This window comes from Crocodylus porosus, unplaced genomic scaffold, assembly GCF_001723895.1.
Source record: "Crocodylus porosus isolate Cpor-Errol unplaced genomic scaffold, CroPor_comp1, whole genome shotgun sequence".
Lineage (NCBI taxonomy): Eukaryota > Metazoa > Chordata > Crocodylia > Crocodylidae > Crocodylus > Crocodylus porosus.
In genome coordinates this window covers 12,608,896-12,624,287 of record NW_017728928.1, presented here as the reverse complement: position 1 = coordinate 12,624,287, position 15,392 = coordinate 12,608,896, and the positions used below count along the sequence as shown (strand labels likewise).

General features: G+C 45.8%; 1 protein-coding gene across 4 annotated transcripts in view; it reads left to right on the top strand.

The window, feature by feature from the left end:
• Positions 1-872: 872 nt before the first annotated feature.
• UNC13D (unc-13 homolog D) overlaps positions 873-15,392 on the top strand; it is a 43,003-nt gene continuing 28,483 nt past the window's right edge. The window contains exons 1-6 of one of the 4 annotated variants that reach the window (XM_019542597.1): positions 873-952; positions 3,186-3,238; positions 4,540-4,635; positions 12,767-12,799; positions 13,463-13,570; positions 14,297-14,356. In XM_019542597.1, the coding sequence (XP_019398142.1) occupies positions 12,767-12,799; positions 13,463-13,570; positions 14,297-14,356 (201 nt within the window). In that variant the 5' untranslated portion in view covers positions 873-952; positions 3,186-3,238; positions 4,540-4,635. Of the gene's footprint in view, positions 953-2,671; positions 3,239-4,539; positions 4,636-8,039; positions 8,273-12,766; positions 12,800-13,462; positions 13,571-14,296; positions 14,357-15,392 lie in introns of those variants that run through there. The other 3 variants (XM_019542596.1, XM_019542595.1, XM_019542594.1) reach the window with 3 other exon arrangements.

Below are 15,392 nucleotides of genomic sequence, written 5' to 3'. Positions count from 1 at the left end.
TCTTTGGGAATAGGGAATGAGTTCCTTTTGGTCCTCCCAGGTAAGTGGGTTTAGTTGGTTTGGGTCAGATACATGCCCCTGCGAAGTGCCTGGAGGCTAAGCTGTGTTGCCTACTCTTGAATAAATATTTGAGAATGTGGAAATGGGCTTCAGCTTGTTGAAACTGGCAGTAATTAAGATCTAGTTCCCAAGTGTAAGGCTTGCACTAAATCCATAAAGCAAGTCTGGTATGCTGCCCACTGGTTTGAAATGGCTAGAGCCATGCTTGCAGGAAGAGAGTATTTTAAACTTTGTGGCAGGGTCTATATAAAATATGAAGCTGCTTCCAGTCATATGGGGCATTGCTTACCCTTGCATTCTCCCAGTGAATTGGCCACGTTTACATCAGATTGATGTTGAGGTTAAATCAGAAGCTGATATTTCAGTGTTCTGATTGCTCTAATACTATCACTTTGCAGAGGGAGGTCAGGGTGTTGGCTAGCTAATGAAAACTGGATAGAATCATAGAAAAATAGAGCTGGAAGGGATCTCATCTAGCCCAGCATTTGCACAAGGCAGGATCATCCTTGTCTAAACCCTCCCAGTTTTGAAAAAGGAGTGGAAAACTGTAAGAACATTAACGTGTATTTGTGCCAGCCAATGGGGATAACACAGTCTTGTATTTGGGGTGTAAACTGATCACTAGGCTTCCTCAGTCATCTACGGAATCACCAATGACTTCCCTATTTGCTGGACAACTGTCACCCTTGTATCCAGGGACTGCCAGCACCTATGCTGATCTCATTGTTAAGGAAGGAGGGAGGGGGAGCAGGACTCCACCCCACTCCAGCTCCATGTGCGGCATTGGGCAATAGGCAACTTATTTTCACAGAAGCAGCAGCGGGAGGGACTGCTGGAGTACTATATACAGGTCCTTACTCAGCTGGCAGAGTCGATGAGCTGATCTGGTCTAGTAAGTCCTATGCCCCTACAATTTCCCTGAAGCTACATACAGTATCTTGACTGCCAAGGTACTTGGTGTGGCAATCTCAGTACAGGAATCTCCTTCCTTGAAGCCTGGCAGAAGGCCTATTTCTTTTCTGAGGCTTCTGGTTGAGTGTGTGGGAGAGGTGATAAATATTGATCACTTGGGAGAGGTTCTTAATGTTCAAACTGTTCAATAATCTTGCATGTGTGCTCCAGCGTTATGCAGTTGACATTACTAATACATAAATACATTGATTACTAATCAATATGTAAAAAACCCAGTTGCTCTGGCACAATGCTGAGTGTGAATACCAGCTACAAGCTCACACTTGCCAGCTCTTTTCCAAAATAATCTTACCTGGCCTCATATGGATGCAGACGTGCATGTACACCCTAGAGATGACAGCTGTCGCATAACAAAATCATTGAGGAAATAGCTTATGTACCCTGAGACTCTTCTTGCCTATACAACTGCAGTAAAAGTAGGGGTGTTTCCCTCAGCTCTCCTATCGGGTGACATTGATGCAAATATGAAAAGGTAACCATGTAAAGGCAACTAATGTTGAATTAATCTTATTTGGAAAATTGCTTGGCTTTGCGGATTTGTATTTGGAAAATGCAGAGGGAGAGAATATCACTGTGTGGGGCAGCTGGAATTAATGGAGAAAACATTGATTTTTGAGAATTGCAAACAGAGTAAAAGGCCCATTTGACTGAAAAGGAGCAGAAATACATGACCCAGCATACTCACTGGAATTTGTCATGTGAAGGAGGAAAAGCCAGGCAAGATCAGAGTCAGAAGTCACTTGCTTCTCCATTTAATTCAAATCGTTGCTGTATCAGACCCAGCTCGGCACCAGTTTTCCATGGGTTGCAATACCTCTCAGCATGGAAAGGGTTAACACCTTCCCTGCCACTAGAACATGTGGAACCTGATAATGCAGAGCGGGCTGAAAGATCTTGTTTTTTGTTGGTGTCTGATCTGCAGTGCAGTGCTAAACAGGTTATACCAATATCTCCTGGGAATGTTTAAGCTGGGCTTGGACTTGGAGATGGTACCAGTGCTCTAATGTGCAACTATCCAGTGCATTACCAGATACTTCATGATCTACAGTAGTATCAGCGTAACTACCAAGTAACTGCAGGGCAAGTGGCACCTTATAGACTAACTTGTTCAGAGAGGCATGAGCTTTGGAGGTTACCTCAGTCATAGCCTATAAGAGCTCGTGCCTCTGAACAAGTTAGTCTATAAGGCACTACCCTGCCTTACCTTCTGCCTGATTTCAGACTAACATGGCTAAGTACCTTTCTCAACCAAGTAACTGTTAGTGGGAAGAGTACCAAATACAAATTTCTAGGGTTTATAATTCGGTCAAAAAAAACCATTCTTCGCATCTCCAGGATTGCCGTTTTTCTGTAGTTCAACACCAAGGTCATTGAGTTCTTTTATGTATTTATTTTTTACTTGGAAACATTTAATTTCCAGATGACGTGCGGTGTCCTGTGGCTTTTGGTAGAACTACAGATGCAGCATCTTCCCCTAAGAGGACATCTGATGAGCAGAGTTGCTCATTGCCTTGTGTGGGTGGGTAAAGATCCCCTGGCATTTCTCGTAAATGTAAGGGTTTGCCTTAAGGACCTGACCAAAATTTCCCCACCCTTGCACAATATACTGTGTCCTTGCAGACTATCATTCTCCACCTCCCAAGTCACTGCTTTTCAGCTGCAAAATAGTTGAACCTCTTGGAAGATCTGCCAGGATGAAAGGTTGTCCTGTAAGCCATCTCACTTGTGTTCTCCTTGCCTGGGCTTAGAAACATCATATTTGCAAAACTAGGAAGAATGAGGAAGGGCATGGATGTGCATCCCATTCTAGGTAAGTACTTGTTCAGCAGCAAGCATTTGTTCAGTGTGGTGCTGAAGAGGCGCACATTCATCAAGTCATGGGTGGACCAGCGCACAGAGCAGCAGCATTGCCTCCAAGAGGCTCTTGGAAGAAGATGCTTATTCTAGGGGCATTATGAAACTGCCTTCCGTTATTATGCTACAGCCTCCTTTGGCTCTTTTTTTTCTCTTATGACTTGCTAAACTGCAGCAAGCACAGCCTGGTTTTGCACAGTCATTTGACCCAGCCTCCTGAGCAGCTCCATCAATACTAAAAAGAGAAGTGAGTGGGACTCGTGTTGAAATCACTGGTTCAACTATTGGTGTCTTTCCAGCTCCCTGATCAAGATAAGTGTGAGGAAGAGGAGCAGGACAATCAAGCCATGAGGTAGGAAGACAAGCTGCTGTCTGCTTGCTTCGGCTCCAACTTAACTTTAGAGGAGAAAAATTTCTTTTAATGAGAAACTTTGTCAGCCTTTTTAAAAGAGCTATTTGGCTTTCTCTGAAGACCCTCATAGGAATGAATAAACCTGTGACACAGCTATGGATTTTCATTTATGGTGGGTGCAGTCAGTCCCAAGCAGCATTTAGCAAGTGTTTCTCTTTAAAAGCTGCTCATTGCCAGAGGGGTCTGCTGTTTAATGCAAGATACTGTAGCACAGGAGTCCCAGATTTCTGAATGACTAGTGATTTTTGAGGGATCAATTGAAGATGCTTTTAAAAGAGGATTGCTTTTCAGATTCTCCTGACTAATCTCTTGTTGAAAATCAGGCCCTCTGGAGGTAGTGCATAGAGCTGTTCTCAGAAATCTTAGCCTATACATTTAGTAGAACTTTTACTTGCTGTTCTCTTTGAGGGGGCTTTTGAAGCCTCTTACCCTTCTTGAATGGCTTGCAGGGGGGCTTCCCTAGTTGTCTGGGTGTTGCTTTGGGTTGTGGAAATGGCTAACGGGGATTTAACAGGGCAGCTGAGACATATACCGTCATGATGCAAAGAAATCCATGCTGGACATCAGAAAAGAAAGAGGTAGTCACAATGACATGTTGAATATTTTTTTGGGGGGATTTGTACTTATTCTGGGGGCATCCCCCCCTATCAGAAATCCTTTTCCAAAAATCACTGCCTCAGAAGCAAGGATTTAAATAACTGGATTTTAGAGGTGAGGATAGAAAAATAACTGGTGCACCAGTCCGAACTAAAGGTATACATGTGATTGATACTTGATCCTAGCCATCATTGTCACTTTTACATGTGGGAGCTGATACTGCAAAAATGAGGATGAATAGAAAGGTGATACTGATCTAAATGTGAGGTCAACAAGAACTTCTCCTGTTGTGTGTCTATTTGCAGAGACTTTTACTTTCTGTTGGAGCGCTGAGTTGCAGTCAGCTTAAAGGATCCAGTATAGATCAAGGACAGCAATCCCTGTGATCATAATTGTGAAGGAGATCAAATTTGGATCCAACATACTTCCTTGTTTTCATGCTTCTGAGCCATGATCAGATCCTTCCAATGCACGTTGCAAAGCTAGGCTCTTCTTCGTAAAAGCGGTGACTAGCTTGGAAAATTTGTTTTACTGACCTTCACAATTTTGAGCTGCTGCTTTCTAAAACATGGTAAAATGGCAGCACTGCACTTGGCTGTCAACTTATGTCTCTGATATTTCAATGTTTATTTCTCTCCACACAGACTTTAATTGATAATATCTCTTCAAGCCTCCAAAGAAAGGGACAGGAGGATAGAAAATCAACTGACTTCTAACAGGTGCCTTCTCTGCCTGTTGAGGTAAGGGTGATTTCTTTGTCTTTTGATACTCGCTGTCTGCTGCAACCCAGTGACAGGTGCTAGCGGCTCATGGGGACAGCATAGGTGTCTGTCTGAAGCAGTGTGCCTCCTTGCAGTTGCTGTGGTCAGGGTCATACACCAGACTTTTGCTTTTACAATCAAAACCATTATTTTCTGTTATATGCCTACCAGAAAACCAGGAGGAAAGTAGGTTAAAAAAAATATCACCTGCTAGCCCGGAATGCTTCACTTCTCGATCGTTAAATCATAGATGCTGCAATACAACCATGACAAAAAAAATTACTACCTGTGTAGGGAGAGATGAAACCTACCTTTTATCAATCTTTTTCATCCATTGGTTGGGGATAAAAGTTCTACAGGCTTACCGCAAAGTGAAGCAAAAACTGGCAAAATCAAGGGCTCTGATGAGAACAATCTATAGCAAAGGATGCTCTGTTGGTAAGACCCTCTGCAAAACACCTTTATACCCTATAGAGCCTGGCCATGAGAGCACCTCAATTGATCTCAGTCGTTGTGGGGATAGAGAGAGAGGAATGGCATATATATATAGCTGCATAGAATGAGAAACAGGAGAGGAGAATAATATGAATGCGTCCTTCCCTGAACTAAAGCCCTCACTTCTGTGACTATCACAGGGTTGCAAAAGACATGTTTCCCCATGACAGTTCCTCTACAGCTGCTACAGTGTGCCAAAGGAGCAGAACCAAACCTGAAACTGCTGCTGATTCGATCACAGTTTGGGTCAAAATGGCTGTGTGGACTTGAATAAGAAACGGACTGATATCTGCAAGAAATGTGTGCAGAGATGAACCTGTCTCAATCAGAATGGGGATTATAGGTTAATTTCTTGTGCTATGTAAGTTTGCACATGCTGTTCATTTCTTGCTGCATGGGCTCATTGGTGGCCATTGCAAATGAAAAGCATCAGTTCTGTCAGCTTAAAGGTCTCATCTCCCAAGTACTTGCAGGGAAAGGAATTTGGAAACAGCAAGGGAAGGAGACAGTGCTGGCAGTCACCGGCAGGCTGGAATCCCATTACATCTCCATTGGTTTGACAGTGCACTAGCATTAAGCTCCAACTGAAAGATTGCTAAGCAGAAAGTCTGTTTGCTTGTCCTGTCACAGGGCCTGGACCAGCCACATTCCAGGTATATGGGCAGAAGGGAACTGAATGAGGCATAAAATGTAGACCTGGCTGCATGGGTTTATTAATGATCCTTTAACACTGTTGTGAGGGCTGTTAGCCCACGTCCTTGACAGTTTTACCTTATAATTACATTCTGCCCAATTCAATTTCCCCCCTGCCTTTTGCAGTTAGAAAGGAAATTCTTGTCTCACCCTAAAACAGCTATTACTGTTTTCTTGTGTGCCGTTAAACAGCCCCTGCTCCACTCCAGAAGAAGCTGCATCTCACTATACTAAAACCAAGGAAGCTATTGCAAAGACATCAGTTGGATGATCTGATTGGTTGCCTCTCTTGTTTTGGCAGTGGTATTTGTGGCAGTGCTTGTACACAGTGCCTTACAGGTGTGGTAGTTATCAATACGTCTGGGGCTCCTAGAGGACTCATCTGACTGTGCCCAGCATCACTGCAGGGAGCATAGTCTTGTAGGTAATCTCCTAGCATTGCATTACTGTGGGGGTGTCAGAAGAACCAGCTGAACTGGTGCAGTTGCACCTTTTGTGGTATCTTATCTTTATGGAGTAGAAATCACTGTAGATTATACTAATTAGACAGATTGGAGGTGTAGCCCTATTTACTACAAGCAATGGATGTCCCATGTCTGAGACAACTGACGTGTGGATTCCAAGTAGCACACAAATGCCATAAATCCCAGGCATTCCTTGCCAGGGCTTTTTGCAAAGGCCTCAATACAGTCAAGGCCGTAGCAGTAGTTGAAATCGCTCCTGTGTTTATAACCCAGTGATGACTGGTTGTTACAGGGGCTTCCCTCATCGCTATGTGTCTTTGAGTCTTTTTTAACAGCCCTGGGAAGGGAGACCTAGTCCCATAGCAAAAGAAATAGAAGCTCATGCTTTTAGCCCTGGACATGTCTGATTCAATCCCGGGTGCCAACCAAGATGACTACCATTTCTCTAGTGGCAGTATATACATGTGAAGTGCTCTTGAGTTGAAGGCACACTCTAAATGTAAGAGGAAGGCCATTCCTATTTGCATGCTTAAGTCTCCAGTAAATACGCAGGATCCCAAGTACCTTAGCTCTTTCCTTTGCCATTGTTGCTGTTCTTCCTGCTTCTGGGTTTCCCTGAGTTCACACTGTCGTCTCCCCACCCCTCTATGCCTTTTGTACATCAGCTGAACAGGAATTCATAGCCTTTTGATGCACATTTATTTAAGGCTAAGGCACTTGCTGCCAGTAGCTGATAAGGCATCTGCCTGGTAATTTGCAATCAGATAGTATGTTTGTGTGAATGCAAGCAGACAGTAAAGCACAACTTAACTCCCTGCTTCTTGTCACTGGAGAGAAGCTTCTGCATTGAAATGCCCACTGCCTGGTCAGCAATCGCGGTTGTGGCAGGGCAGCCAGTCCAGCCAGATAGATCTACCATTAGTGAGAGTGACCATTTCTCCATCCCCAGTGCTACAGCAGGACAAGTGACTGGACCAGCTCTTTGCAGCTAAGAGCAGAACTGAGCTAAAGAGACCAGTGTTGCTCCATCTTTACCTGAGCTGAACATGACCTTCTGCTGCAGAGAGAAATTTATATTCCCCATGCCCTTTAGCTTAATGGCCTTTGGTTTGACAAAAGGCTCTGCTTTTGACAAACTCCCTTGGGAGAGGAGTCTTCCCTCCTGCTCGTACTAACCCCCACCTTCTATACCACTGAAGCCAAAGTCTGCTTTCCCCTCCCAGGCTAAACCCTCCACACTTCCTTCCCGCCCTCCATGCTGCGTGTGACGCCGGCTCCATCAGCATCTGATCCCTGCGTCCTTCGATTCTCCTTCTCGTGCGCCCTTCCTCCACAGTTTCAGCCCTTCTTCTCGATTTGTGTATATCCCACCCTGGGTGTTTGAAACAGCATTTCCCTTTATGTATTCATCTCTCCTCCCTTAGCCTTGAGTCCTCTCTTTTACAGCCCTCTCCAAATCCTCTTTCACTGTCTTATCCACTTCCAGGCCTTTCATTTGCATGGCTGGATCTGAGTTGGACTGTAATAAGCTCCCTCAGGCATTGTCTCCTGGGACGTATGTAAAGTGCTGTGTTCACCTGCAACCCTCTGTAGCATATAACTAAAAAAGAAGTGGGCCCCTGTCTGCACAGGACCAGCCTTGGTTGAGGGCATATAGCCCCCAGCTGGGCTCTAGAGGCCAGGGAGAAAGTGCAGCTCAGTCTATAGTGATGGAGCTCTCTGAATTTCCGTTTGTTACTATGGTCAGGGTGAGATAAAGTGTGGTTTCCTCTGAGCTGACTGAGAGGAAGAGGCAGCACTCGTGAGAAGGGCTGTTCAAGCCATAACGAGAAGGAGCAGAAGCTGATTTCTTACGGCCTGAATCTCCTGTACCCTACTCAAGACAGCTGTGATCCACCTTAGTTAGCATGGAGGCTGTCAGCGAGAACCCAGCTGGGGACGTCCCTGGGGAGGACAATAGTGAAGTATGTGGTCTTTTTTACTTTTTGTTTGAACAGGTGTGTGTCTTATTCAACCTCTGGCTTTCTCTCTCCCCCTTGCTCTCACCCCACTTCATTCAGATATTGAGATGCTGATCTGCAGAGGCTGTGCTTGTTGGCTAGTGTGCGAGGGGGCTGAGGAAGGGACCTGGATGCTCCTGATTCCTGTGGTTCTCTGGGGCCTGAAACTGAGGCAAAGGTTTCTAGTGTTTAGTGAGTTCAGAGCTTGGCACCTCTGTGAATTGGGTCAGTGTTATCTATGGCTCTGTTAAGCTCTCCGTCCCACGCTGTTGCTGAATTATTGTGGCAGCTCCACCAGTCATGGGAGTTACCATGTAGACCAGTGATCTTCAGCCAGGGTGCCTTGAGATCCTTTCAGGGGTGCCACACAATGTTGGTACTGTTAGGTGTGCCAAAATGATTCATTAGGTAAACCAAGAGATTTCAAACAAGGAATGCATAGTGCAGTAATGCCAGCTCTTGTGAAAAAAATCACGAGACTCCTGATTTCCAAGTCAAATAAACTCTGATTCATGATCTCCTGACAGAGAGAGATCAAATCTCAAGATTTTTTCTTCTGGCTTGTGTAGAGTGCCAAGCTGGTAAGTCTGTGTAGGAGAAGGGGTGGTGGGGGGCGATCGATGTGTGTGTCTGTCCCTTACTCCCAAGTCACAGCCCCCCAGCCCTGCTGCTGCCCCTCACTCCTGCCCCACAGTACCCTGCATCCTGCCAGGGTGTGCAGGGACCCCCCTTCCTCAGACTCCACCTCCTCCCACACACACACACACACACACACACACACACACACAGAGCCCCCCCGACCTTCACAACGCCCCCCACACGCTTAAAAAGTAGCATTTCATGATCTACATTCCATATCTCTTGATTTTTAAGAGCTTGTCTCATGATTTTTGACATGGTGGGGTTGGCAATGCTGATAGTGTTAAAAACATGGTGACTGACCTTTTTGGTTTTTCTGAGTTCTTTGCTGTTATTTTTCTGCAGTCAAAAATGAGTGAAACTTGAGAGCTGGCACTCTCTGAGGGATGTATTTAGTGTAACAAAGGGTGCAAACCATTGGTGTAGACAGACTATTGATAATTTGGTTAACGTGTCATTAAACCTTGTGCTGAGCAGGACCAGACGAGATGGTGATTAAGAAGCTGGTAAGCAGATGTTAGCATTACCAGAGCACCAAGGTTGCAGTGGTGGAAGTGTTAGGAAAAATGCATCGTAACCATGACTGTGGAATATCTGGAGTAAAAAATACCCAGAGACGCACACACACCAGGGGGTGTCAACACTACATTGCTTTGCCTAAGATGTTCCACCTTTGCAGTCCTACTGGTGAAGAGGGAAATACTTTGAGTAACTTCCCTCCTTGAAAACATCCCCTGCAACTCGGAGCTTCTGCCTCGGGGTTTAGCTAATCTGCAGCCTTCCAGGCTCCTGGGATTTCCACGCTACTGCTGGATGTGCAGGTAGCCTCGGTGTTTAAAAATACTCATGGCCATCTGCAACAGGCCAGAAGATTTTGCACAGGCTGCTCAGGCCCACACATAGCCAGAGTGATCCAGACATGGCCAGAGGGAGCCAAGCCTGATTATTGCAATATGGAGCTAAGACTGAAGCCATGGGCTCTGGGGTGGAGGAATGACTTCTCTTAGTACAAAATGCAGGAGGCTATAAGTGCTGAGTACTGCAGGTTGCTGGGAACAGGCTGTCTAACTGGTCTCTGCACTGGAGCCTAGAGCAAAGCCTTCTATGGGATTGGCCTGGGTCCTCGAGGGATCCTCTCATTTCTTCCCCTGCAGCCCTGGCCTCCCACACAGCTTTGTCCTGCTGGAAAGGGTGATGCTGCAGATCACTGAAGGAGGCTTGTGCGTGCAGGGGACTTTCTCTAGTCCCAGGCCTAGGATCTGGAAATCATTCTCGTCAGAAGCCAGTGTGAACGCAGGCGTTTGGGAGGGTGGGGCATTCAGCGCTAACTCTTCCCTCAGTTGAGCTTTGCCATAAAACTTTCCACCCATTCATAAACAACCAAAAATCCCCGCACCCCACAGCTAACCCTGCCTGACGAGATCAAGCTGTTTCTGCTAGCAAGAAGAAAATAAGAGCCTATTTCTTTTCTGTGAAGGCCATGAAAGTGCTCAGGGAGATAGCAGAGAGGCTCCCTAGTTGGAGAACATCTTTTTTTACTGAAACAGCTCACGCCCTCATCACGCAGAAGCCACTTCTCCCTTTTTACAACACGGCTGTAGCATCATGGGATATTGAGCCTGCATGATAAGAGATTGCATCAAGGAGTGACAAAGTCTTCTGTATTTGCATCTGAAACTGCTGGATAGGCAGTTCTGTCTGTAGGAAAGTCAAAGGGTGAGAGGTGCCTTAGCTGAAACACAGAAGTACACAAAGGAGGGGTCATTAGACTCTTTCACCAACCCAGTCAGAAGGGCAGTGGCCTAGTTCAAGCACTGGGAAGCAGCAGAAATTGGAGTCAACTGATTTTAGAGGAGATCTTCATCTGTGGGACTGTTCAGCAAGCACAAAGCGCAATGGAGACTTCCGCTGTTTTGCTATTCTTTGGCAATATCCAAGGACACTGGAAAAAAGTCGGTAAAAATGTGTTTTCTGGTTATAGCTTAAGTGGACTTCATCCCACATACAACTACTGAGTCTGGTCAAGCTACCCCTGGGATTGCTTTAGCCCTTAATTTTTACATAATGAAAAATTAAACTCCAGCTCCAATGATCCTGCACCTTCCCTAGCGCTGATTTGACGTCCTGGACATTCCCATGAAGCAGAGTCCTCCTCTGGCTTTGCCAGTGGACTGACACCATCCTACAGCACTCCTTATACCTGTCCTGAACAGTGGGGGTTGCTTTGCCTGGCACTGACCTGTGGTTTCATGTTGGGGGGAACTGAACATCTGAAAGGCACAAACTCATTTTGCTCATGGCCTAGGGAAAATTGGAAGCTTCTCGCTTCCAAGCTACAATCATTTAACTCTCCCACGCTTGATCTCTTGTGTCTAATAATTTAACACAGCTTAGAGTTGAAAGCTGCAGGCTGTGTGAGAATTCAAACCACCCTCTTTCTGGTTGCAACGCAGCCTAGTCAGCTGGTCTCCAGTGGCAGAGTCACCCCCTATCAGGTGATGCTGTGGTGGGAGGAATGTGTTGCTCAGCTCTCCTGGCTGCGGCTGGAACAAGTGAACAGTGGTGTGAAGTCAAGGCTTGCTCAGTTTCTGTGTTAGTTGACAATGGAGGCTGCTTTGTAACCAGCAAGACACCAAGCCTGAGAGGAAATGACTTGTGCGTGTTAGGACTTGTTGATAAGTCACTGGCTTTTGTCACAGAAAAGGTCATGGGGCTTGAAGACCCCATTTTGTGTAGAGATGGACTTGAATTGCAGAAGTCAGGGGCTGCAGTTCTTCGGACAGCAGCCTCTTCAAATATGAGGGTTTGGTTCACTCTGTTGGACAAAGGAGGGCCAGGTGTAACATATGGATCCAGATTGGATTTGTTTGGTGGCTAGGGGTACTATTTCCAAAGTTGTTTTATCCTATGTGTAATCTTTAGTTGTATGTGAAAGACAACTTAAGTAATCAGGTTAAACAAGCTGCCAGAAACCCATGCACCTGGAATTATGCTGTCATGTGCAGCTTGCTTCCTTTTTCATGTCCTTGTGACCAGCACCATACCTAGACTCCTGGCAGCCCCAGGTGAACTTTTAGTATCAGGCCCCCCTTCGCCAAAGATAATGATGATAATTTTAAAAAACTCACCACTTTTGGCCCCGCCTTTCTATCCAGGCCTTAGGTGGCCACCTAGTTTGCCCATTTCTGTGTTCAGCCCTGCTTGTGACAAAGCATTTAGCAGAATTCACGGTTTCATTGTAATCTGAGTGCTTCTGCTGCAGCCTCAGACTTGTGACCTCTGGGCTGTCAAGCATGCACCTTAGCACTCATGCCACCCCAGCCATATCATGAGCCATAAATCTTAAACAGTGCTCCAGACTTGAATTGTTAAGTAGCAAAGGTCAGAATTTTATTCCTACCCTATCCTATAAATGTTGGTACTAAAACCATGTAGAGGGAATGACTATGTGAACAGAATCTGTAAAACCTGGAGGGTAGATTTTTTTTCCAGGAGGGTGTGCAGTGATGGCAATAAACAGTGCTACAGTTCAAACCAGAATGAATTCAGAGAAGTCTCCTGGCCTCTATTTTGCAGGTCAGACAAGATGAACGTGATGCTTTATAATGCATGAAATCTAGGAGTCCACACCAGGTGTATTCTTGAGCCTCTCTAGGATATTTGGTAGAGTGGCTTTAAAAGCATGCAGAGCAGAGAGAGATGCACCCGTCTGTCATAAACTCATAATGTTATTGCACTGCAGGAAAAGCACCTACTGAAACAACATTCTTGCTAGACTAGCAAAACTGAATGACAACCCATCTCTCTTGTTTCTTCTAGATGGATCTGTCCCACCGATTTTCGAAGAGAGAGGTATGAGCCGGGTATTTGTTTCCTTAGTGAATTTCATCTTGATAAAAGAGTTACCATATCTGTAGACTCGTATAACTGGGCAATGGCAATATAAGCTTCCCAGCAATATGTCATGGTTCTTAGCTCTTAGCTGGTTATACCATTTTCTTGTGTGCTAAATATTTACCCTCAGCTGAGACTGCCAACAAAGAAGCTAACTGAATGGCAATTTTAATGTGGATATCAATCTTGTAAATAGTAGGCAATGTCTAGTCACCACCAACTTCACTCAGTTTCTAACCAGCACCTGACTGCTACATGCAACCTTAGGGGAAGGTGGCTGCTGGCTAAGTTTGTAGCCAAGGTCGTATGTGAAAGCAAGTGCTTTCTACTGCTCATGAGCAGATCTAGGATTGGGAGAAGAGGAGGCTTGATCTGAGGAACCATAGACCTCCTGGGGAGCCTTCCAGGCAGCATACCTTGATGTCTGTTCTGGGCAGAAGAGGCAGTGTGTGACAGTGTATTCATACCTCCAAGGTTTGCCTTTGTGTTTGGTGGAAAAAATATTTAACAGTACTATCTTGATCCAGAGCAAGAAGCCTGTCACCCAGTGTGGTGGAGACTAGCTCACAAAACATCTAGAGATGGTGTTGGCTGTGACCTGTTATACTGCTTCATCCTCAGCTCACCCTTCTGTACGAGGAGGTCCTTTATACCATACTGTACCGCCTGGGTAAACCTGAACCAAACCATGTTGCTGATGACAGTGAGTTGTATGAGTACGTCCAGAAGGTCAGTCCTCAAGCCCAACTCTATCCCTATCCAGCCTGATATGTGTCCAGCATCTCTTTGCCTTACTTTTCAACCGCCTCACTATCCTACCACTGGGAGAAATCTCCTCTCAGCCCACAAAGCCCCCTTAGTCCAAGGCTAGCAAGGGGCTACCCTCATCATTCCCTCTCTTCCACATCAAGAGAGGTAACCTCCACATTTCTCACCAGCAGAGCTCCCAGTGGCAGGGACATGTTTTATAGAGCAGAAGCTACATAGGAATCTGTTCTCCAACACCCTGCAGTGAGGGGAGCCCCAGATACAATCAGCCACACGTGGCAAAGCTGAGTCATACCAGCCAGGCACCAGAGCAGGGCTACAACAGAATCAGGCAAGAGAATAATAGTCCACCTTAAGAGGATTGGTAGACTACTCTGTCCAGAGGTCTGGGAGCAGAAGAGTAGCTGAGAAGGAGCTGGCTGGCCAGGGAAGAAGCATTAATGAGGAGAGGAGAAACTTGGAAAAAGTCTCTCTCTGGAGAGCCCTTAAATTTTCCTGACCTTAGGCCCAGATTTCACTTTAACTCAGCTGTTTATTCATCTCTTTTCCCATCAAACTCTCCAGGGGAGCCAGCTGGCTTGTAGAGGAAGGGAATAATGGTTATAAGGAGGGTGGGAAGCCCCTGGCTGTGTCCCAGTTACCATTATGAAGGCAAACTCAATTTTTGCTCTTTAATATTGAAAACAGGCCTTCCAAATGTCTCCAGAGGAGCACCATGTTTTAATGCAGCGGGTCAAGAGGCTGGAGGTAAAGTTTGAGCTGTCCTCAGGAGAGCATATCACCTGTACATGGGAACAGGCTACCAGTGTTTATGTTGTGAGGTCCCATCCCCATCTGGTTGTGTGAGTGCATCCATTTCCCCCTGCAAGTCCCCTGCTTGAATGCGGGCAGATGCGTTTGGCAGGAGGTTGGTTGCAAGTCAACATGTGTAGATGTCTGTGAGATCTAGAGGTAATGTTTAAATGAACTCCCACTTTGGGCAGTGTGTCTCTGGTTAGAAGTCCAGGTGTTCCCATTCAACAGGGTGGCAACACATTTCACAGTCTGCAGCTTTGTGCTTCAGTATAGAATAATAGATTAGATCCAGTGTGTCCTTCCCAAGGGCTCAGTCCTGTCTAATGATGGACAGCAGCTGGCTACTTGAGTTTCTTGCAGACTCTTCTTCGGAAACATGTTGTCTTTGAATGACTGCCACATAGATTAATTTATGCTTTCTGGCCTGTGCAGTGAACAGGGGAACAAATCCACCCTGGTGAAAGGGAAAGCAAGTTATATAGGATGATCCCCACCCATCTGCCTTTGTCCCTTCTGCAAAGCACTGGTATGTCTGAAACATCCTGTAGGGAAAAGGGGCTGGAGAAGCTTTCACATTCCTTCTCACTCAGTGCAGCTTAAAGCTCCTTAACGGGACTATGGAGTACAGCCTGGCCGCTCTGACAGGTCCCAGCCATGATGCCAGGAGACGGGTGCTGGAGAGAGAAGGCTTCACTCTACTTTGCCACAAGATTTGGGGCAGAAAGCAGAAGTTCTCATGAATCTGCAAACCTCTGCCTGAAGAAGGGTGTTTGTACCCAAAAGCTTGCAAAGAAGAATTTTTCCAACTACTTTAGTTGGTCTAATAAAAGATATCTTGGATCTTGGAGTCATCATTGATGCCAAGATGAGCATGAGCTGGCAGCGTGGGGATGCAGTTAGGAAGGCCAACCACACCTTGTCATGCATCCACAGATGCATCTCGAGCAGGTCCAAAGAGGTGATCCTCCCCCTCTATGCGGCACTGGTC